Source organism: Dunckerocampus dactyliophorus, chromosome 16 (genome assembly GCF_027744805.1).
Source record: "Dunckerocampus dactyliophorus isolate RoL2022-P2 chromosome 16, RoL_Ddac_1.1, whole genome shotgun sequence".
Taxonomy (NCBI): Eukaryota; Metazoa; Chordata; class Actinopteri; order Syngnathiformes; family Syngnathidae; genus Dunckerocampus; species Dunckerocampus dactyliophorus.
Genome location: NC_072834.1, coordinates 11,276,657 through 11,300,069, shown reverse-complemented (window position 1 = coordinate 11,300,069; position 23,413 = coordinate 11,276,657). Strand labels below are relative to the sequence as shown.

The following is a 23,413-nucleotide window of genomic DNA, read 5'->3' as shown; positions in this document are numbered from 1 at the left end:
TTCCACCCATCATTCAATCATCTGGCAGAAGCCGAGCGTCCGGGCCAGCCCACTGCCTCATAGAGCCCCAGAGACTTGGCGCGTCCGATGGCCGGGACAAAGCCCAACATTTATCCAATGACCGTCCAGTTTCACGCAGTGGAACAACCTACTCTACGCTTCCCCATCAGATGTCAGTCAACGCTCAGCGTCGGACTATGTAAAAGCACCATGGTGTTGCGGTGATGAATGAGAAGGAACTCGTGTCAGTTACCTGTGATAAGTAGCCGATTCTGAACAACAGGTGATGGTATTCTAGTGCATATTTCACCACTTTTTTTTTTTTTTGTGGACATTTTAGGGGAAGCAGAGTTTCCCTTGCAGTCTTAAAGCAATCATCACTAATCCAAAGGCCATGCAAATATCGAGGATGCGACAGGACAAATAAATAAAATAAAGCACAAGCATTAGCAGTATTTAAAGGTTTAATTATGCCAAAGGTTTCAACCTTGGAACTAACTAATTCTATTTTCATTATTTTTTTATGGGGAAAATTAATTGGAAGGTCAAACAGTCTGCTGGCATGGATTTTGTTGGGAATTCTGACAGTCTAGTGTACATTTAAATAATCATCATGAAAGCTGTCTCTTGCTGTGCCGATTTTATTAAGGCAAGAAAAACAAGGTCCGTGTTTACTACCTGGCCTGGCTCAGGAACAAGATCCTCCACAATGACCCTGAAGTAGAGAAGAAGCAAGGCTGGACCACTGTGGGTGAGATGGAGGGCTGCGTGCACTACAAAGTTGGTGAGTAACAGACTTATTACTCCTGATGACAAATTCTCATGATTTAATTTGGCACATTGAATTATTGATGCGTGTATCTGAAGTCACAAATCTTTGTTGTGGTTCTGTCTAGTAAAATATGAGAGGATAAAGTTCCTGGTGATTGCTTTGAAGAATGCAGTGGAAGTGTATGCTTGGGCACCCAAGCCTTATCACAAATTCATGGCCTTTAAGGTAGTATGAGGAACAACAGCAAAGCATTATGATGATTGTCTTTTCACTTTTGTTTACTTCTTGCACATCCTCCCTTGAACCAGTCTTTTGCAGACCTTCCACACAGGCCTGTCCTTGTCGACCTGACTGTGGAGGAGGGTCAGAGGTTGAAGGTCATATATGGTTCCTGTGCTGGCTTTCACGCCATCGATGTGGACTCCGGGAACAATTATGACATTTACATCCCGGTTCATGTGAGTTGCGCATCTCTCAGATAGCACTGTACCGATTTAGATTGAAATCTTGATCATATCCACTTTTGTCTCCCAACAGATTCAGAGCCACATAACACCACACGCTATTGTGTTCCTGCCAAGTTCAGATGGCATGGAGATGCTTTTGTGCTACGAGGATGAGGGCGTCTATGTCAACACGTATGGACGCATCATTAAGGATGTGGTTCTGCAGTGGGGTGAAATGCCGACATCTGTTGGTAAGAGTCAGTGTAAAAAGATTAACTTGCCACTTTGTGCTAACTTGCCATTAACTTGTATTTTTTTTTGTCTGCAGCTCATATTTGCTCTAATCAGATCATGGGTTGGGGAGAAAAAGCCATTGAGATCCGTTCTGTGGAGACTGGACACTTGGACGGCGTCTTCATGCACAAGAGAGCTCAGAGGCTTAAGTTCCTTTGCGAGAGGAATGACAAGGTAAGAAACACTGGAAATAGTGATGTAGCGATCCACATTTTTTCACTTCTGATCCCAATACGTGATTTTGAATATATTTCAATAGAGGTGTCACGAGATCTCGCGAGATTAAAACGTGACGATATTTGTTGTTTAGAGTAAAGCTGTCTTACGACAGCAGGGAAGCAAGAAGCCAATCAGACTGTGAACTATGGCATCACTACTATGAATGATAATGCAGAAGTGACAGTGTGTGAGGCATTATTGGAACCACACATTGAGTGCTTTACGCACATTATAAACCTTGAAATCCAACCTACCTCTGTTCCCACTGTCAACATCAGTTGCTTGTGACATGTCTGTTTTTTCCATCGCAGTTGAACGGCTGCCGCCGTGCTAATGTCGAAGCAGAAGCTGTATTAATTGTACATTTGATCAAAGTTACTTAAGATTTGTCAGAATAAAACACGTAGAAGTTTTGACTTGTCTACAGCCTTAATCACAAAGCGGTTCTATTTACGCTCGTTACATTTGGCTGAACACCAACTTTACAAGCACTGTCAGGTGTATCAGAAGATAAAGGGTTAAGTGGGTGTCTGGTGTACTGTCGTGACCAACTCAGCTTCATAACACACCACATATTTAGAAGAGATCCGTCTTAGCAATTTAGTCACATGGCCATGATATTGAGCGAGTAGGGTTGTGCATTAAAAGTGAAGGACAGGAAGTGTTTCTTGTGTCATGCATTTATTTGGCAATTAAATACAAGTGGTCAACAAAGGTGAAGTATCCACTGCACTGGCAATTCAGAGTGGAGGTCCACTTCCGATTGTGCAGAAGTATCGACGTGCAACATGGGTCTGAAAGCTGCTTACACCCCTCCACAATCAGCACTTAGCACATTCTAGTCAGGGTAAATTGCAATGTATGACAATATATGTTTTTGTTACTATTTTTTTTAACAATACTGGTTACCAAATACCAAATGCACCACCTGCCACTACACGCCAATATAAATTGTAGTAGGAGCTATAATTTCCGTTATTTGAACTTCTTCAGTTTTTAGTTTTTCTTTTAATTTGTGAAAAAAATCCTCATCCTCACGAGGGAGATTCAAACCCAGATCTTCTCGAACTCCTGGCAGTGTTGCCAACATGCTAGCCACTAGGCCATCATGCGGCCCTAGAAATTTCCAGGCAATTTCTGATTACATGAATTAGTGAAGTACATTGGTATCGAAACTCGATAGAGTACTGGATGGGATCGGCCCCATCCCTAAGTAATTGGAAATGGCCAACCTGCCACCTAAAGCTGACCTTCATGTCTCTGTGTGTCCTCAGGTATTCTTTGCCTCAGTGCGGTCAGGAGGCAGCAGCCAGGTGTACTTCATGACCTTGAACAGAAACTGCATCATGAACTGGTGAAGGAACAGCTGCTCTGCTCTTTGTGGAAGCAGCAGGATTTGGAGATGGAAGTGTATCCAACATTCTCTCCCGCACACATGCGAGCATGTTCGTTCCCGGTAGTTTACACACGCACAGACACTGATAAATGCGCATGCACATGTTCTCTGATAGACTTGCACACATCTACTCCAGCCTACAATCCATCAGATCAGTTTGAGCCCCCTAATAACATTTGTCACCGTATCCTCATGAAAAATTGTCTGCAGCATTTATTAGTTTCTACTGTATATATTCTTGTCTTGACTTCCTTTTCTTGGTGGACCCGTGCTCAGTCGTAACAATTTAGTTTCTAATTGTGAAGTGCATTCCTAGATGGTTCTCCAGTTACAGAAGGAGTTATTTACCAATCCTGTATGTTCAAGCTGTAAATAGCACCATCCACTTAGAACTCAATCATCTGCATTTCTCTTCAGATCTAGCCTTCATTTGTCGTGTTGCCACAGGATGCAGTGACAGAAAGTGTTGGCACGCCCATCTGCTGTGGCTTATGGCTCATGGCTCCCAGTTGTTTTGGGGATCAGTAGAATTTTCATGGAGGCTTAGTACTTTGATGCAAAAAGGGAACATTTGGGCCAGCTTGTCCAAAAGTGAGCGTGTATCTGGGAGCTATGATGCTTTTGCTCATCCCTGTCACAGCAGTTTAAAATATAGAAAATATTCCTAACAGTGCTACTTAATAGCAGTACTGTGACTTCTCGCCTTTGTCGTTTTCCTTCAGTTGAGGCGAACCAATTATCTGTCTCGTTGCATTTGTACTTAACATTTTTTTTCATGGATTTACAACAAATTTGATATTTATATGTAGTGCTTCTGTATGGGTATTAGCCTACTGGTATTCTTGATTTGCTCTACTGTAATTATATTGCCATAATATTGCAATATATGCTGTTCTTGTGCAGTCTGTTGAGGAGAGGAGACTTTGTTAGTGTCTGTGGCTGTAACCAATGTGATGATTTACCTTAGGAGGAGCGCAGCTATCTCCTCTACTGTAAAATACTCCAATTGTGTTTTCCTAGTTTGGATCTGTCATGAGCAGTAGCACACCACAGATAATACAGTGGAGCCTCAGTTTTCGTCACAAATCTGTTCCAAAAGGTCAGATAAAAACCAAATACATTTTTCCCATAAGAAATAATGCAAAACCAATAAATCCGTTCCAGACACCCAAAAATATGAACTCAAAACAGATATGGAGAATGATTGTAGTTTTACATGCAGAAAACAATGTGAAAATACATTAACATGTCAATTACATCACTTTTACCATCTTGTTTGTGAACACAGAGATCAGTGAAGGGAGGAGGAGATGGAAGAGCCATGCGGACCCGGTTTCATTCTAGTCCATTACAAAGTAGAGTGAACGGTTTGAGCTGTATACTTGCTCACTTCAACTTTACTGTAAACTTGAGCAGCAGGTACAATAATCATCACACACCCTGGCTCACCTCACTTTCTGTTATGTGTCTCACTCAAACCAATCCCCCCGCAACCTCTGTTAACTAGGAACCTTTACATTACAACCCTATCCTACTTTGAGTTCTTTCTTGAATTCAATCGTGTTTCTGACACTCTTTGTCAAAGTTCAGCCACGCGAATGCCTTATCATTGAAAGGCACACAGTGAGGGAGAAAGGAGACCGAAACTCAGTTGTTTCAGTGTTCTGTCTCCGTTCTAAGAACAAATAAACCACCCACACACATAATAAATGATTTAAAGGATACCCTATCCGGAATCTGTTTATAATGTCCCAACTCTAAAATAACCAATATCCATTCTTCAGAGAAACTGAGTTACCAACTTTGCTTGGGCACTCGGTTCCACGGAATGATACACAGGCAAACGGACTAGTTTGTTAGGCCGTACGATCGCAGAGACATACAATTTTTGTTGAAAACCGAGGTACCACTGTATTTGACTCGGGCCCATAGAAAGACAAGGACGGCATCCCATCAGGACGGATGTCATTTCTATGTAAACATTCTACCAAAGCCATTAATAAACTCTGCAACATGGGGGGGAATACAGGCGAAAGGGAGGACAATAGGACACGTTGAGAAGATGCTCATCCCCCTAGATAACCAAACAGTCTTCTCCATTCTCTGTATAAAGACAATGGGATAGAAAAATTGCAGCAGGCGAGGGAGTGGAGGTATGAGAAAGTAACTTGGCGAGTTTTAGACAGCATTAATTAGGTCACAATCTCTGACGCTCGTCGCTCAAAGATTCAAGGAAAAAGTTGCAGCATCACTGCAGCTTGCTGCTTGGTTAGCAGGGATTTGTTGGTGTCTAAAGGATGGAGTTGTTGCTGTGGTTGCTTGTGTGAAAAGCTGATGTTTGCTCAATGGGTGCGTCTGATGCAAGGTGTTCCCTTAAGGTGAAGAGATAATTATATATTGTTAAGGAAAAGTGGTTAGATATACAGATATCTAAATGTACTTGTAAGCCATTCAACTATAATATATTAGCGTATCAAACTTGTTTTCCCCTTTTTGCTGTTGTGTTCCTATTCTTATTTATCTGTCTGACATTCCACACAGGATCAATGGCACGTGTGATTTTATTAATGTTTATCACTTATAGCCATGTTTACAGTTTAAGCAGTGCCTTGGAGTTGGAAGGAAGAAAATATAAGATGGGTTTAAGGCCCGCCCCCGTCTCTTAAGAGGCATAGTTTGTTCCCTTGAAAGATTAACATCTGCCTGTTAAAGTGCACTTAATAAATTAAAATGCGTACATATTCCAATAATTGCTCAATCAGTGACTATTCCTTGAGAAAGTTGCAATAAAAAAAGAATCAAACAACTGTCCCGTTAATCCCGTACGTGTGAAACATGTTTTGTGACGTCTGCTAGTAGATTGGCTCTACTCTTCAATGTTGACGGCGTAACGTGGGGACGGGGGGTTCGCCAGAGAAGTCTATTTTATAAAATATGTAAATTAGTCAAGAGAAATAACCGTGAATGTACTTCTATCTAAGAGAGATTTGTATTTATATAACAATGTGTGCCGCTCCTATTATTCAAAGCACAATGTAGAGCAGTGTGTTTTCTGTATTGGTCATCAGGCATGAGGTAGTAGTCCACAGTTCTCATGTTATATCAGGGGTCAATATGGAAGTTCATCCCAAAGGTGCGGTTGGGGTCAGACCTCTTGAGTTCCTCGGCACCTAGCAGTCAGTCATGCTGGAACAGAAAGGTTGGAAGAATGGAATCGTCCAAAAAGGTCTTGGCAATGTGTCTTGATTGACACATTGGCTTATAGCAGGGGTAGGGAACCTATGGCTCACGAGCCAGATGTGGCTCTTTTGATGACTGCGTCTGGCTTTCAGACATTTCTTAACACGATAAAATGTATTCATTTTTATTCATTTTAAAGTAATGCCCTGTGATTGGATGGTGACCAATCCAGGGTGTACCTCGCCTCTCGCCCAAAGTCAGCTGGGATAGGCATAGTATTCACAGTATTACAAATGTTCAAAATATAAAACATTCTCATGCATATTAATCCATCCATCCATTTTCTACTCCATTGCGGGGTGGCCAGAGCCAATGCCAGCTGTCCTTGCGATATTTTCCGGGTTAGACACCACAACTCAATTATTATTGGGTAATGCAGTAGCCTACCCGTGTCGTTGAGAGGTCAAGAAGTAAACTTCCCTCCTTTAATCAGTCAGCTAGCAAATTCTGCAGAGCAAAAGCCCTTTTGACAAAGAAGATGGCAAAAAGAAAGAAAGATGAGGCGTACCGTGCATTACCATGCGGCACCAGAAGTCGCATTAATGGTAAGAAGTAATTTATTTATGATTGTTAGCTTCAGTACAACAATGTTATTAAAAAGTACCGTAAATTCCGGTGTATAAGCCGCTACATTTTTCTTAAACTTTGAACCCTACGGCTTATACAGCAGAACGGCTAAAATTCTAATCTCCTGACATCTCCTTTACTTCAGAACTACTAATTAACTAACTAATTGTTTCAATACTGTGCCGCTCGCGAGTCGGTGGGGAAACGGTAGCTCTTTCTTTGGCAGGAGCCGATCACGAACTATCAGTGCACTCACAACAAGCTTGTCAACCCATTCCAAATTGCAGAAGGTCAGTGCATATAACGGTATAACAATATACGTAACAGACTGACTCACGGTGTCATCTTACAAATAACTCTAAACTCATCACACAGCAACTTAAAACTGAAAAGGTATACTAGAGAAATATACAAACATGTATCAATACATGTTTTAAATTGAAAGACTCTTTTAAAGTCTTCCCATAAGGCATTGCGTATGAGCAACGCATTAATTGGGGCGCTGCAATGGCGTCGGCCTCCCTCTGGACTCTGGGCTCCTCTGGCTTCCTCTGGTGGACACAGACAGCATTGCAGCCCATCCATTCATTTTCTATGCTCCAATGAAATGCTTTGCTCAAATGAAATGCATTGTGGGAAAATAAAAAAAAAAAAAAAAAAAAATATATATATATATATATATATATATATATATATATATATATATATATATATATATATATATATATATATATATTAAACTAATATTGGTACGTGTTTTCATATTAGGTATACCTTTTGAGTGTTAAGTTGCTGTGTGATGAATTGTGTTTACGGCTTATACACGGATACCTCTTATATATGTAAAAATATTTTTTTTCCCTCAAAATGTTGTGGACGTGGCTTATACACCAGAATTTACAGTATATGGCTCTCACGGAAATGCATTTTAAAATATGTGGCTTTCATGGCTCTTTTAGCTAAAAAGGTTCCCGACCCCTGGTTCTTTTTTCATTATACATTTCCTCATGTATCTGTATTATTGGCTAGATGTAACGGATAATTCATGAGTTTAATTTGGACTGACCTCATCATTGGAGCCTGATTGTTTGAGCAACTTTATCATAAACAGTTATGCCGGCTGCAGTCATGCATTTCTCGCTGTTCTATGAGTTATATGAGAAAAATAAACAGGCATCACATTCCCGTGAATCAACATCATAGCTAAAGTGCCCTATAGTTCCTTCTTTTATAAGTTGTACTAGTGGCATTGATTGGTCATGTCCTTCGGTATGTTGTTAGGAGCCCTTAAAAGCTGACATGGTGAGTGTGACCATGAGGGTAGATCTGAACTTTCCTGAACATGGCAGGATGCACAAAGAGCTCTGTCAGAAATATAAATGGTGTCTAACTTATTTTGCAAGCAATATAAGCATTTGATCAACTCCATGTCAGTACAGCTTACTGTATAGGAAGAGTATTTGGAGGCCTTTGGCAGCCTCAGCGATGGCTGCTTTGTGAGTTTCTCATTACGGATATTGCTCTGTGGTTTTTGGTTGTAATTACGGGTTACAGCTTTTCTCTGTTAGCGTAACACAATCGGTAGCTGTGATGCTCATTCTTGTTTTGCTTTTACGGAATCCCAGAATTTATGAACAAGATTTAAAATGGTGCAATGGAAACTAATCATCCAAATTTGACGAATCAAGTAGAAATTGTGATCAGCAGCAATGACTGACTGAAGGAAATCATGTTGTAATGGAGACCTTTTGGACACTAATATAATTTATATATAAATATTTTTTTTTCTAATGGCGGTAGACATTGCAGTGTTTTAGTTGGGCAACGCTTCTTATTTGTGAGAGATTAACTCCAGATTGTATTTCATAAGCTCTTTAAAACTTTCAAAAAGATTGTGTTTCAATGAATTCTTGTCTAATACAGAAAGGTTTGAAAAATAAAAAGTCTTGATTTCACATTTTGTCTCGTTTTATTGTTCCCCATTTCCTCCTTTGTCGATGCTGGTCCAGTTCAGAGAGCTAAGCGCACTTTTGTATTTCACCGCATGATGGCGCCAGAAACCGCCTTGTCTGATCAGATTGCTGCTAAATGTGCAGTTCTACTATATTTTCAAAGTTGATTATTTTCCAGCTAAAATTAACATTAAAATAAGGAAATATGCTAAATTAACTGCAGCACTGATTAACATGAGACATCAATGCATAGAATGATAAATGTATTGGTTTAAATGTGCTTTTTCTTGCTACTTTCTTTCTAATCTAAAGTTAATTGAATTTAAATAAAATGAGAAACCAAGAGACTCAATACATGTGTGAGAAGGAGAAGAAGAAACAACCACAATCACTGGCAGGAGATGCTATTTATTATATTAATATTATGTACAATTATACCATCATAATGTCCAGATTTAAGTGTGAATACTGGCTCCTGCTGCATTCACACACTTAACAATGTTTTTCTTTTTGTTTTATTTACTTTACCTCTTATCAGTATTCTCTAGTAATAATCCTTTAAGTGTATCTGAGGCACACGGGGAGAACATGAAGAAAATAAGTGTAAAAAAACAAAAACAAATGCACTAAATATGGGGGCATATAAGTAGCTATAAAAACCCTCGAAAGGATGATGGTTTGTTTAGAGTATATTTCATTCATTTTTCAGCATTCTAATAATTCCCCCCCCAAGAGCATCACTGTGGCACGAAGACAAAAAAAATTGTACTTGTCTGACTTGGACTTCATTGTAAACAAAAACAGAATTGTCTCCTCCCCTGCTGAACACGAGCGCAGGAAAAAGTGGGTGTAACATTTTATTTCAAAGGCTTCAGGTCATAGGAGTGTTTTTTGTTTGGAATACAAGAAAACTGTATTTGGTCACATTGATTTTTTTTGTTTTTCTTTTTTACATTTGTGTGTGTGTGTGTGTGTGCGTGTATAGCCTTGCAGCTGCAATTGTGCACCTCAGTCAGCTGAAGGTAGCACGTGTGATGGGTGTAAACTAAGTCGTCACACTATGTCTTATGTACACTTGTTGCACTTCGTTTAAGCTTAAATTACAGTGGGAACACCGGCTGGCCAACCTGTGTTCCCAGAAGTGTGTGTGTGTGTGTGTGTGTGTGTTAGTTCCAGATCTTGAGGAAGCTGTCCCAGGATCCGGTGCTGACAGCCATGCCATCATCCGTCACGCCCAGACAGCTCACACGATTGTCATGGCCGGCCAGGACTCCTGCAGGAGGGTCGGCCACAAACAAAAGAAGGCTTGTTAACTTTGAAATGTTTTTTTTCCTCTGCAGACTACAGCAGAAATGTCTTCAGCCCACACAGAACACTGCCATCCTTGTTTCACTGAACGTCGTCATCCGTGACACTGAAATATGTACAGCTGTGAATGTGTAAATATGAACAATTTTACAGTTAGTCTGACTTAACTATCCATCCATCCATCGTCTATGCCGCTTATCCTCACTAGGGTCGCGGGTATGCTGGAGTCTATCCCAGCTGACTTCAGATGAGAGGCGGGGTACACCCTGGACTGGTCGCCAGCCAATCAAAGGCCACATATAGACAATCATTCACACTAACATTCATACCTATGGACAATTTAGTGACTTTTTAACTCATTTATCGCAAACTATTTATTTAATACAGTAAGGGACTCCTCTATACAGTACTATATCTAATGCCAGAACTATCAAATAATAAAGATAATTAGGGATGACCAATATTGGCATAAAAATGATATGTGTTTATATCGGTATCCGAATGATATCGGCATGCGAGTGATGCACACAGCTACAAGCTCACTAGGTCATTCTGTCCACGGTCTGAATTTATTTGCAAGTTTTGCCTTCGGATTGTAAATATACTCATAATATATCATAATATACTCATATACCCGCTCGCAGCGCTTGGGGGGGAGTAAGGCGTCTTCCTTTAATACTTCTAATCTAATATCACATCTCAGAAAGAATCACTTGGAGTCGCACGCAGCTAGAGTACCTGCAGCACAATGAGGAGCGACCTCATTAAGATCCAAATGTGCAAAATGCAAATTCTTCACATGAATGGCGGCGTTTGACGTCATATTATTCTACTTCTGCTGAAAAATGAAGCGATCCCAGCCAGTGTATTTTACAAAAAGAGAGAACGTAATTATTATAGAGAGTTATGAGGAGTTCCCAAAACATGACTGCTATAAAATCAACACTGTCGCCGCCAATAGAGCGAGGAAGGATCGCTGACAGATTGATGCTGAGCATGTAATGGGCAAGTAACACTGATTTATTATCCAAACTATACCTTACTAGTCTTTTCATTTATAAACACTCAACATTGCACAACTTATGACATTTTAACTTCTCCATTAAAAAATAAAATAAATTGGAGCAAAAGCGTATTTTTTTAATCTTTGCAGTACGTCTTCTTGTTGTATCTCGATGTGACAACTAGATGGCAGTGTTGACATGAGTACTCACGCAAGGACTGCAGTGACGTTTACGTTTGCTAATGTTGGCCTACTTATCAATATTTCATATTGCATTTTATTCCTGGTGTGCGTGTGAGCATATCTATCATATCGTCTGAAAAACTATGGATGATATCATCAGGGAATGCTGGGGGTTTTTTTCAATTTTTTTTCTCAAGTGTCCCACAGGGAACCTTGTAGGTTACTAAATGGTGACATCATCTCAGACACCGTGAATCAGTGGCACTTTCATAGTGGATTTTAAGCTGAAAGCTGATTTTAACCTGGTCCCGATTAGGTTATGAGTTTATCCTAAGTTACCATGATGCTAGAGCTGCTTTAAAAGAGAGCTTGCTAACCTGTTGACCTCTTTTCAGCGTAATACCCCCTACGTGTTTATGTTTAACAACGTAGACACACAACTAGCGTTTTGAAAACAAGACAATTACTATGGTAACAACAGAGCAAGGTTGTTAAGTGCCACTTAAGTAAGTTGATGAACGTGATAGCCCCTTGTGGCTGCCCCGTGGGACAAAAACGAGCACCGAACTAGCCGCATTGCTTGTATGTTTTAAAGACAAAATGTCACTGTGGTAAAAAAAAGTCACATTTGGGGTCCGAAGACCAGAGGCTAGGTTGAAAACGAGCTAGCTAGCTAGCTACCGCTAGTGAGGCAAAGTATGCAAGCAAGAAGACTGAAAGGTGAGCCATCACACAAGCTGGAATCGATTGGCTTAGCCTGTGACAAACTGTCGTCAGTTGACTCCACATTTTACAGATTTTTTTCATTCTCACTTTCTCACGTTCTTTCTCAGAGACAAAGTCCATCCCTTGGCAACACAATATGGGACGCATACTTTTATCATGCACATGCACGAGTAGATGACAAATTTACTTGCAATGTCTCAAATTTTTGTCGCAATTTAGTCGGAGTCTGGAGCTCTGAAGGCAGGATTTTTGATAGACCTCTTGGCCTGGATTGTGCAGCCATACCTAATGTTGTGGCCAGTGACTGTACATTTTTCCTCAACATTTATAGTAATTCATTATATTATCCATCCATCCATCCATTTTCTATACTTGTCTACTACTTTTCAATGCTTTTACCTGGATAAAGGTTAAATAAAATGTAAAAACATATTTATTAATTACAGACGTGACTTTTTCTAAAGTAAATTCTCTGGGATTTGCAAATTATCAACTATTTTGCATCCAACACAATTTTTATAACACAAAAATTAATAATAATAATCTATTTACAGTTACAGATATTTTATTTGTGTCTGTTTATTTGTATTTTTCAATACATTTATTATATTTTTATTTATTTATTTATTTATTTATTTTAACCCTGTCCTGCCCAGCCTTTAAAGCAGATAGATGTATTATATTAAATAGATATATTTTTAGATATCATATACATTTTTACTACCCAAATACCAAATATAATAACATTTTCAAAATTTCCAACTTTAGAAAAACATCAAATCTACTGAGCTAACTTCATTTAAGAATTGAAGATGCAAAAAAAGCTCCTCCATTGAAGTTACATTAATTACCCTCGCTGTCACTATCCAATGTAAATCATGTTAATCCTTTTTAAGGCAGAAAGAAATACATGGTTTTCATTCTGGAGGTTTTTTCCACTGAAATTGTACCAGGAGTGTTTGTGTGTGTAAATTATGAAAGACCTTGTTGGTATGTTGATGGCCAAATGCAGTGTTTGTCAATCAAGTGCACCCACCTGCTCTGTCTCCCTTCATGGCGTCCCAGATGTTGCAGTTAAAGTCGTCGTAGCCCGCCAGCAGTAGGCGGCCCGAGCGGGAGAAAGCCACCGAGGTGATGCCACAGATGATGTTGTCATGACAGTAGAGGCTGAGCTCCTGGTCGGCGCGCAGGTCGAACAGCCTGCAGGTGGCGTCGTCGGAGCCCGTAGCAAAGGCGCTGCCGTTGGGGAAGAACTGAGGGATGCAGATGAGAGGTAAGTGGATGTATGTAAGAAGTCAAAAGCCAATGACACTACGCCTGAGAGAGAGCCTGGCTAATGAGGCTGAGGTCAGGACTCTTCGGTTCTTCCACACCAAACTCATCCAAGCACAAAACAATATTATGTCGGACACTCACACAGATGGCGTTGATGTCCGACTCGTGGCCCGTGAAGGTCTGTCGACACATGCTGTCTCGGATGTCCCACAGCTTGACCGAAGCGTCGCAGGCCCCGGATACAAAGGTGCGGAGGTCGGGCGACAGCGACAGACTCATGACGTCGCCTGTGTGGCCCGAGAACACCGTGGTCTGCTGGCTCGTCTCGATGTCCCACAACGCACTGGGACGGACAGAGAATGCGTGGGGTCAACTCAGCAGAACCAGTCGTCAGCCTTTTGACAACCCTTTCGACTCACCAGGTGGTGTCTCCTGAACTTGTGATGATTTGATTGTCATCGATGAAACGGCAACACGACAGGTAACCTGAGACAACGTACGGCAAGCACGCAGTTATTATGCGAAAATGTGCAACGCTCGGACTGAGCTGTCTATTTATAGGGACCCTGACATGATTAATCAACCTTTGCTTAAATATGTTACATATTCTTTGTAATTATGTTCTACAGTACAGTGTTAAATTTCACAACGGTAAATTTGCAAAAATTACATTTATAGTTCATAGCTATGACGAACTAGCTCTCGCAGTTCAGACTCATTTCCAGAAGTGACATCATCAGGGTAATATCGCTCAGTTAAACAAATATGGCAGTGAACGAGACCAGGGATTCACAGTTCACAGTGATTATGGCGAAGATTTGAGTGATGTGTCAATAGTTTGCGAAGAGGAAGAGATGAAACTTGCAGAACATGGACTTGAGCCTTAAGACATGGAAATGAAGATTGGTTGCCTTCAAAACACAGCGTGGTAATTGTAAATTACTATGGAGTTGCTTATCCTTCAATTATTGTTTTAAATCTTAATGAGAGTAAAGGGGTTTTTATAGCCTGTTTAATTGTATATGTGGATAAATGTTCGCCGCCGTCACCCCTGCCCCCCACAGTAAACATATCGCTGTCAAAAGAGGTGTACATAACATGTATGATGCTTTGCAGCCTTGTCGCTATAGTGGAATAGTGTTTAGAAGACATTATGTAAACGAGACATGATTTACTCTCTTGTGCCAACTTTGACATAGTGGTCGTTCTTCCTTGTCTTGTTTTTGTCCTGTGTACCAGCGGAATACCATCCTTTTCAAAATGCATTTATACCGTACTTTCAAGCAAAATACTTCTTGTAAAGGTGTTCCTTCGAAGCAGTAGTTAGTGAAATGATCACTGCAAAGAACAGAACGAGGTGGACGTCCATCTGTCTCTCGTTCTCTGCATTTATTTTGTCCGTTGTTGTCTTAAACCTTCCTCTTTTAGAAAAGAAAACAAACTTAGAGTATCATTTGGATACTATTAACATCCAGCAGCAACGCAATGTTTTGGCATGACTACTATTTTGATGAAAAATATACTGAACCAAGTGGACGATCTACCTTGAGAAGCGTTTGTTTACTCTGCTTTAGCGGTGAGTTGTTACCCTGATGATGTCACTTCTGGAAATGAGGCTTAGCTGCAAGCTAGCTCGTCATGGCTGGCGCCATGAACTATAAATGTCATTTTTGCAAATTGACCCTTCGCTTTCAAAAATCAAACAATGTAGAACATAATTACAAACAATATATAACATTTAAGCAAAGGTGATCAATCATGTCAGAGGCCCTTTAAAGAGGCAACACAGTAAGGTGTCTGTGTCACGACTGCATCTCTCCAGGTCACTGGTGTGTGTGTGTGAGAGTGACAGGAAGAGAAGCTCCTACTCGCTTGGGGAGAAGTCATTTGGCCCACCTCACACTCACACCACTCTCTCGCACCCCTTGCCTGTATACTGTCTTTGTTTTCGTACACTATTGCACGTAACACACCCTACGCCTACGCGTTGCTGACTCACTGTCCATGCATTTCTTAGAGTGTGACTACTAAACAACCCACCACGGGGCCAAGGAAAGTTGCGAGTGCTTGCAATTTGATAAAGAAGATGAGAAACACTATTGAATTCAATCTCTCTAGGATGTACAGGAAGTCCACATCAACAATAACTTTCATCCTTTCCCCATTTATAAATATTTTATATTATTTTCTGCATTTAAAACTATAACTATCCTCTATAAAATGTATTGTTTGTTAATATGTTTGGGTGTGAAACATGATTTCCTATGGGAAAAACTGCTTCGGTCTTCGTACGTTTCGATTTTCGTCTGGCCTTTTGGAACGAAATGATAACATAAACCTAGGTACCACTGTAGTGTTAATGCAATGATTTGATACCGTGATGATGATATCTTTCATTGGTTTGGTTCAGGCCGCACTGTGGACTAGTGGTTAGCATGTTGGCCACACAGTCTGGAGATCGGGAAGACATGGGTTCGAATCTCCGCTGGGCAGTTCTGTGTGGATGAGTTGGCATGTTCGTTTGCATGCGTGCGTGGGTTTTCTCCGGGTACTCCGGTTTGTGAACTTGAACATGCATGTTAGGTTAATTGGCGACTCTAAATTGTCCATAGGTATGAATGTGAGTGTGAATGGTTGTTTTTCTATATGTGCCCTGCGATTGGCTGGCGACCAGTCCGGGGTGTACCCCGCTTGTCGCCCGAAGTCAGCTGGGATAGGCTCCAGCATACCTCCTCGACCCTAATGAGGAGAAGCGGTATAGAAAATGGATGGATGGTTTGGCTCACAAAACAACAGCACAATTATGGACTTAAATTACAAAAGAAATGCGAAATGTGGGAGTATTTTCTGCTTGTACCTTAATGTACCTTGTACCTTAATGCAGACTAAGCAACAAGTTAAGTCTAAGTGACAGGAGGAAATGTCTTGCTTCATTATCAACCTCTGCTTAATGAACCATGTAAATCAAATCTCGATTGTATTGTCCTTCTGCTACTGGGACATGCTCATGCAAGCAACTGACCTGCACACTTTGTGTCATGAGTTTGGTGCTCAGTTCTCTCACCTGTATGTCCAGGTAGTTCTCTGCTGATCCTAACATTCCCCTCTCGTGTCTTCAGGCAGTAGATGGAACAGATGTTATCGAGGCCTCCGCATGCCACGTAGTTGCCAGACGGGGCGTACGCACAGGTCATCACCCAAGAGGAGCGCAGTGGGATGGCGTGTATCTACAAAAAGGTAACACATACAGTATCAGATTGCATGTTATATAATCGTCGCAACAAGCTTAGCACGCTTTGTGGGGAATGCAGACTGTCACTAATCTAGGAAATCTAATGGAGATGTCAAGATACGTGTTACGATGGAGTGTACCTTGTTAGTGGTGTAGCTGTCCCACACGATCAGTTTGCCATCTTGGGAGGCGCTAACAAGAAGCCTGCGGAGACACACATCGCGTCATGTGATCAGCACTCACTTGGGATTCATATTTGGGCATGCGTTAACCTTCTAAAGGGTTCTCAGAAAGTCTCCTCACATGTAACGCTCAGTCAAAAATAGTAACCAGAATGACACTCATGGAAAGCAGACCTCCACCGGGGACGAACAAACCTAAAATCTGCAAAGTGAGTACCCAAATGTACACACAGAAAGATTCCTGTCTTTTTCAAACTTTTTTTCTAGCGCAAAATTACATTCCAGTCCATACGGTACTTGAATGTCTTAAACAGTGGCCTCACCCACAACGCAATTAATTGCTAGGTCACAATAAGTGAATGCTGCACCACACAGGGAAAAATTAACAGGTGGTACCACTAGGTGGCGCTTAGTATTTTTACTATGAAATCTGATACCCTCTTGTGTCATGCCCACTGTGTGTCACTTCCAATCCGTCAATTTATCGAGGCCGCTGAAAATGATTGACGTTTTTTTTATAATCATTCGATTAATCGATTTATCAAAGAGCTCTATCCTTCTTAGTTGAATAGCACTATATAGAGTGGTGACACAGTAAGGATGGCCCCACCTTGAGTCTGACCCCCAGTGCATCGCATAGATCTTAGCGAGGTGGCCTCGAAGGGTGCGTCTTGTCCGCATCTGTATCCTCCCCACCGGATCCAGACCAGCTGTTATCTAAAAAATAAACCATGAGAATGTCAGAATACTATTTTATCCTCAGCACCACAACATCCGGGCCATTATGCGACACTTGCCTGTGTCAGCGTCGAATCCCCACATGCTTTCCTAGCATCCTGTAAACCACCAATAACAGTAGAATGGATAAAAACAACATAACCCACACCAAGGCAAGTACTCGAATCAATAGAAATAGTCAAAGTACTCGTATCTGGTTCCTCAGTTGCTCAGCCTCCTGGCGAAGCTGCTCCAGCTCACTCATTTTGGGATTTGTTGTAGCTGCTGCCTGTTAATCAGATCAAATGAAGAACAATAAGAAAATGCTAAAGCTACACTGACTGGACATAACATTAGGTACACATTAGGTAGATCATATAATATCTAATATGATACAAGAGCTATACTGTATAGTGGGGTGTAGCTGCGACACTTGAATGCGATTTCCTGCATTTAAATACAGTCATACCTCGGTTTTGTACGCCCCATTTTTTTAAAAATCTGTTTTTTGTAAAAAATGTACGTCAAAATTTCTCGATTTCTGTACAATATTGCACACAACGAAGTAGTCCATTCTCCCTGTACCTGCCAGGGGGCCAAAGAGTACCAGCACTTTGATAAAGAAGCTAAGAAACACGATTGTATTCAATCTTGCCAGGATGTACAAGAACAATCAGTTTAATGTATTCGTCATTTATAATTATTTTTTCATAGTTTTCTGCATGTAAAACTTTTAATTATTCTCCATAAAATGTATTTGTTGTTCATATTTTTGGGTGTCTGTGACAGATTAGTTGGATTTAACTTAAAATTATCTCGGTTTTTGTACCTTTTGGTTTTTGTTATCAATTTGTACCAATGGATCCAATGAAAAACGAAATGTACGAGGCAATTTTTCCCATAAGAAATAATGTGAATCCAATTAATCCGTTCCAGCCACCCAAAATAGTAACAAAACAAACATTTTATAGAGAATACTTACAGTGTAGTTTTACAAGTTGAAAAAAAAGCAAAATAGTAATGACAAACGGAACCACTGTGGTACCACTGTACATACTGTACATGCCCTTACCAAACACTTCATTAGGTACACCTGCTCCATACAAAAATATGCATCAAAGGTTGGTCTGAGTTTCTGATCATCAACTTATTATTGTGGTAGTACAGTGGAACCTGGGTTAGCGGTGGCCCCGGTTAACGTGTTTTTCAGTTAACGTAAAAAATGTACGCCAAAATTTTGCCTCAGTTTGCGTACGTTTTTCTGCTAGCATACAATATGGTGCACGTCTTATTGTGTTATTAATACACTGTGCGAGTCCAATTGTGTTCTTGATATATTTTTATCACAAAAAGTCCTTAGGTTCTAACAAAAAACGTAAATCAGCTACATCACATTTAATGTAAATACTGTTGTTTTGTATAAATGCAGATTATGTCCCGGTTTATTAATCACACACCCACTTACTTGAATTGCACTGTCATTATATTGTTATCCCTTTGCACATCTCAATGTTGCTCCAATAAAGCTGATTCTGATTGTGACTGTGATCACCCCTCTATAATGGCATCAGCAGTTGACTCTAAAAATGTTAACACAAAACACGTTTTTATAGTTTTACATGCATAAAACAATTCTATGACCATATGAATGATGAATGAAACGGATAAATGAACATGGTTAGTCTTCATTGAAGATGTGGTTGTTCCCAAAGACACAATGTGGCAGCGAGACACGGACACCACCTTCCTGTTTTGCCATGAGTTATTTCTTGAATTCATTAGTGTTTCTCAGAAATGCCAGTATTTTGATAAAAAAAAGGTGAGAAACACTATTGAATTGAAGAAATAACTCATGGCAAAACAAGGAAGGTGGTGTCCGTGTGGTGTCTCGCTGCCACATTGTGTTTTTGGGAACAACCACATCTTCAATGAAGACTAACCATGTTCATTTATCCGTGTATCGTATTTATCAGTGTAAAAGTAACCTTAAATGTTCCTTAAATAAATGTTCATTTATGCCTTCCATTCATCATTTATATGTATTTTGATTTTTTTGTGCATGTAAAACTATAATTGTAAAACTATTAAAAACGTGTTTTGAGTTAACATTTTTAGCATTCTGGAACGGATTAATTGGATTTACATTACATCTTATTCCACTGCACTTTGCAATAGTGTAGAAATGCACTGCCCCTAATAGTATGCCCCTCTCATATCGCTAAACAAGGTGACCAAAATAGATACAGTAACTATTAATCCTGTAAGAAGTGAGCGTTGTGCAAAACCTCATTGTTATCTGCTATGTCGATGAAGTCAAAATTATGCTCTTCATCCCTGATCTATCTGGCATTTCAATAAAAAAAAAAATAATCCATGAATTTTAATCTCTTAGTTTCAGTGAGAATAAACCCTGTAATCTGTTTATGGCCGTGTGACCATGCCTGCTTTAACTGAACAAGTAAGAATAATCCGTGCAGACTAAACCGGCATGCATCACCAGCAGGCAGATGAAGAAGATGCTGACGGACCACTCCCTCTTGAGCAGAGGGGACCTGTTACACTTGTGTGCCAAGTGCAGGCCTCGCTATAATTAACTTAGCAGAAGGATATATCTTGGGATGGCAGCGGTCTAATGTCCTATTTCGCTTGAGGCCAACTGGGGTCACTGCAGGAGCATGTTCTTCCATTGGTGGCTTCAATCCATCATAATGGGATCCTGTGGGTGACTGGAACTTGCTACTAACGGAAGCCAAAAGGGGTGTCGTCAGCTGACACGTCTTGTGCAGCCAATGGGGAGCTGAGGAGCTTCCAAAACGAGTCCTGCACGATAAATAAAGGATTTGTCTTTTACTATCAGCCTCCCCTTGTGTGGATGCATGGCGTGATCCTCCTCCATGATGTTGCTCAGAGGGGGTTTGAGCTGAGAGCACGCTGCCCCACCCCTTTGACTTGCACACCATGGTTACATCTGCAGCTGGAGGAGAGCCCACAGCTAACATGGAGAGAGTGTAATGTCAGGGAAAGTGCGGCCCACCCAGCACACTGCCATCTTTAAACATGCAGGCCTGCACTAAATATCATGACAATACACAGAACAGTCCACACATCACTCCAAATGGTCAGCAGGCCCACGGAGGCAGTCATAGCAACAAGATGTTTCCCAGTGCGGATGGATAGAGCATCATCATCATCATCACCACCACCACCACCCAGGCATCTTACACATAAAAAACCGGCCTATACACTTAACGATGGGTAGCTACCTGTTAATTCTCCCGATGCTCCTTCTTCTCCTTTCAGATGTAAACTCAAAAAGAAAAGTCCCCCTCCCCAATTCGGAAAAAATCCACTAGATGCAACAATATGTTTTCTGTAAAAAAAAAAAAAAAAAAAAAAAAAATGTGCAGAGAAGATGCACACGAAGAGGCGTCAGTGGGCAGGCACACGGAGGAGGAAGGAGAGGAGGTCTTCACACATCGGCACACAAAAAATATGCATATGTATATGTGTATATATATATATATATATATATAAATATATATATATATATATATATATATACAGTATATGTGTATATATATATGTATATATATATATATATATATATATATATATATATATACCCACAGCTGCGTGGCCGCTTTTCCCTTTTCACGCCGAACAAGTCCACGATGACATGTTGCTTAAAGACGAGTTCCAGATGAGTCCACGGTGGCGTCAATGCAAGGAGTGTCCATTAAATAGCACTCGTCTTTTTTTTTTTTACTCCGATTCTGCTCTTCGTGACGTGATCTTCATTTCCTTCCTCTCTCCGTGGCTTCCTCCTCACCCCTCTTCATCACTAGGGGCGGGCTATACTGCAAATATTGGTATCGATCCAATACCAAGTAAAATCAGGGCCAGTACTGCCGATATCGATACCAGAAATGTTTCAAGCTCATTGAATGATTTTGTGATTTTTGCCTTTAATTTGTTGCTCATGATTAAAATAAAATATAACATTATTTACATACAATACAAATTCTTTTGTTTTTGCCCTCAAACCCCCCTGTGTCCAAAGACGTATTCAACAATATCAACAATGTAACAATATTAGCAACACAACAATGAAAACACACAGATATAAGATAGAAGAGAACTAGAAAATATGGATCTTATCATGTATCACCTTCAATAATTGACCAATTTTGTCAGATACAGTAATCCCTTGTTTATTGTGGTTAACTGAATTAAATTGTATTGAATTAAACTCGACCATGATCTGCAAAGTAGGATCCTTTATTTATAAATGCAATATTTTCGTAGTTAGAGCATAAAAAACCAATTTACGACCTTCTAAATACAGTTATTAACATTATTAGAGCCCTCAAGATTTTAAATAACACTCCCATAGTAATCTTTACACTCATATTACCCAATAGAGTAAACATAATAAAAATAAATAAGCCATTCAAGCCATGAATAAGACTCGTGCTCATGTGTGTGGCAATAAATGTGTTCTGGACACGTGGTGGACAGGAAGTAACATCGGACTTTCAGAGTTGAGTTTTAGCTTGGAGTGACGCATCCTGTGAGTGACCAATCATCTTATTCTGGCTGAATGACAATTTATGCCAATTTCAATGCAGTTTAACTCGTGCTAGCTATGCTAGCTGGTGATGGTGTTTTTATAAATTTTTTAATTGATAAAAAGGTATCTTGGAGACAAAGACATGTAGCACCTTTGAGGAAACAAAAATATTTGTATCAACAAACTTACTTGTGGACATTTAATTACAATAATCTAAGACAGGGGTGTCCAAAGTGCGACCTGGGAGCCATTTACGGCCCAAGACTGTTTTTATTGGTCCTCGGCACATTCTAGAAAAACAATTAAACAAGAAAATGTAAAAAAAAAAACCAACAGCATAAATATTTTTTTAAAAGCTGTAATTTTACAAGAATAAAGACAAAATATTAGCGAAATAAAGTCATAACATTAAGAGAAAGAACAGCATAAAGTTGAAATATTAAATATGTACTTTTATGGAGTTTACATGTCAGTTTTTATTTGAAAAACAAACAAAAATAAAGTTTCAATTTTAAGAAAATTAGGTTGGGTAAAAGCTGTAATAATGAGATAATAAATTCAAAATATTATGAGAATAAAGACATAATATTACCGGAAAAAAGGCACAAGAAGAAAGTTGAAATATTTGAAGAAAAAAAAAAAGGACGAAAGACAAGCAGTGTATGTAACTTTACATAGAAAAAAACATCTATGCATATATACATGGATGGTTTGTAAAACCTAAGTGGCCCCCGCCTCCTTTGATTTTTCAGTACCCTCAGTTGAGAAAAGTTTGGACACCCCTGATCTAAGACAATATACCGAATAATACAATTATTTCCTTTTATTACATACATTTTTGAGCAAAATAAAATCAATTGTGCAAAATAACTAAACATAAGCAAAAACTACTACTTGCTCTCATTCGAATTATTTGGCTTGCCCTCAAAATTCTGCTGTGTGATTTATTTGCAAAACGGTATACAATATCAATAACGTTACAATATCAACAACACGGCGACAAAAAACTATTTGTGAAAATAAATCTGGAAGACAACTGAAAAAAATCGATCTCATCACGCTCCGATACCACTACAACCTTGGTATCAGTGATATCGATATATGAATCGGTTCGCCCGCCCCTAGAGGGAACAAAAAAGCGCCTCATAACCAATAATGAGAAAACAAAACGTGTATCTTTGTTGTTGTAATTCCCTGGGTGGAAATAATATGTGACCTGCTGCGTGGGTTGCAGAATGAAGAGTGGTTCCTGTGTTCCTTTTAGTGTTATCATTCACAAGCATGCATGCAGACATCACGAGGTTCAAATTAAGCCACCGAACACACGAGTT

At 39.9% G+C, this 23,413-nt stretch overlaps 2 protein-coding genes across 7 annotated transcripts in view; one reads left to right on the top strand and one right to left on the bottom strand.

Annotated features, from left to right (window-relative positions):
• The window catches only part of mink1 (misshapen-like kinase 1), a 36,720-nt gene extending 27,831 nt beyond the window's left edge, over nt 1-8,889 (top strand). For all 5 annotated transcript variants that reach the window (XM_054754079.1, XM_054754076.1, XM_054754075.1 and 2 more), the window contains 6 exons: nt 650-784; nt 897-997; nt 1,081-1,230; nt 1,310-1,469; nt 1,547-1,686; nt 3,006-8,889. In XM_054754079.1, the coding sequence (XP_054610054.1) occupies nt 650-784; nt 897-997; nt 1,081-1,230; nt 1,310-1,469; nt 1,547-1,686; nt 3,006-3,089 (770 nt within the window). In that variant the 3' untranslated portion in view covers nt 3,090-8,889. The remainder of the gene's footprint in view (nt 1-649; nt 785-896; nt 998-1,080; nt 1,231-1,309; nt 1,470-1,546; nt 1,687-3,005) is intronic.
• Nucleotides 8,890-9,274: 385 nt separating this feature from the next.
• Nucleotides 9,275-21,351, bottom strand: gnb2 (guanine nucleotide binding protein (G protein), beta polypeptide 2). Of its 2 annotated transcripts, XM_054754080.1 has the most exons (11): nt 20,776-21,351; nt 20,378-20,504; nt 17,721-17,803; nt 17,593-17,631; nt 17,406-17,512; nt 16,754-16,817; nt 16,446-16,608; nt 13,801-13,867; nt 13,523-13,724; nt 13,143-13,359; nt 9,275-10,159 (listed from the first exon to the last, which is right to left on the bottom strand). In XM_054754080.1, the coding sequence occupies exons 2-11, from the start codon at nt 20,406-20,408 to the stop codon at nt 10,053-10,055; spliced, it is 1,080 nt and encodes a 359-aa protein (XP_054610055.1). In that variant the 5' UTR covers nt 20,409-20,504; nt 20,776-21,351; the 3' UTR covers nt 9,275-10,052. The 2 variants fall into 2 exon arrangements, with proteins under 2 accessions (XP_054610055.1, XP_054610056.1); XM_054754081.1 differs by lacking the exon at nt 20,378-20,504 and having other exon boundaries at nt 17,721-17,801.
• Between the last annotated feature and the right edge of the window lie 2,062 nt (nt 21,352-23,413).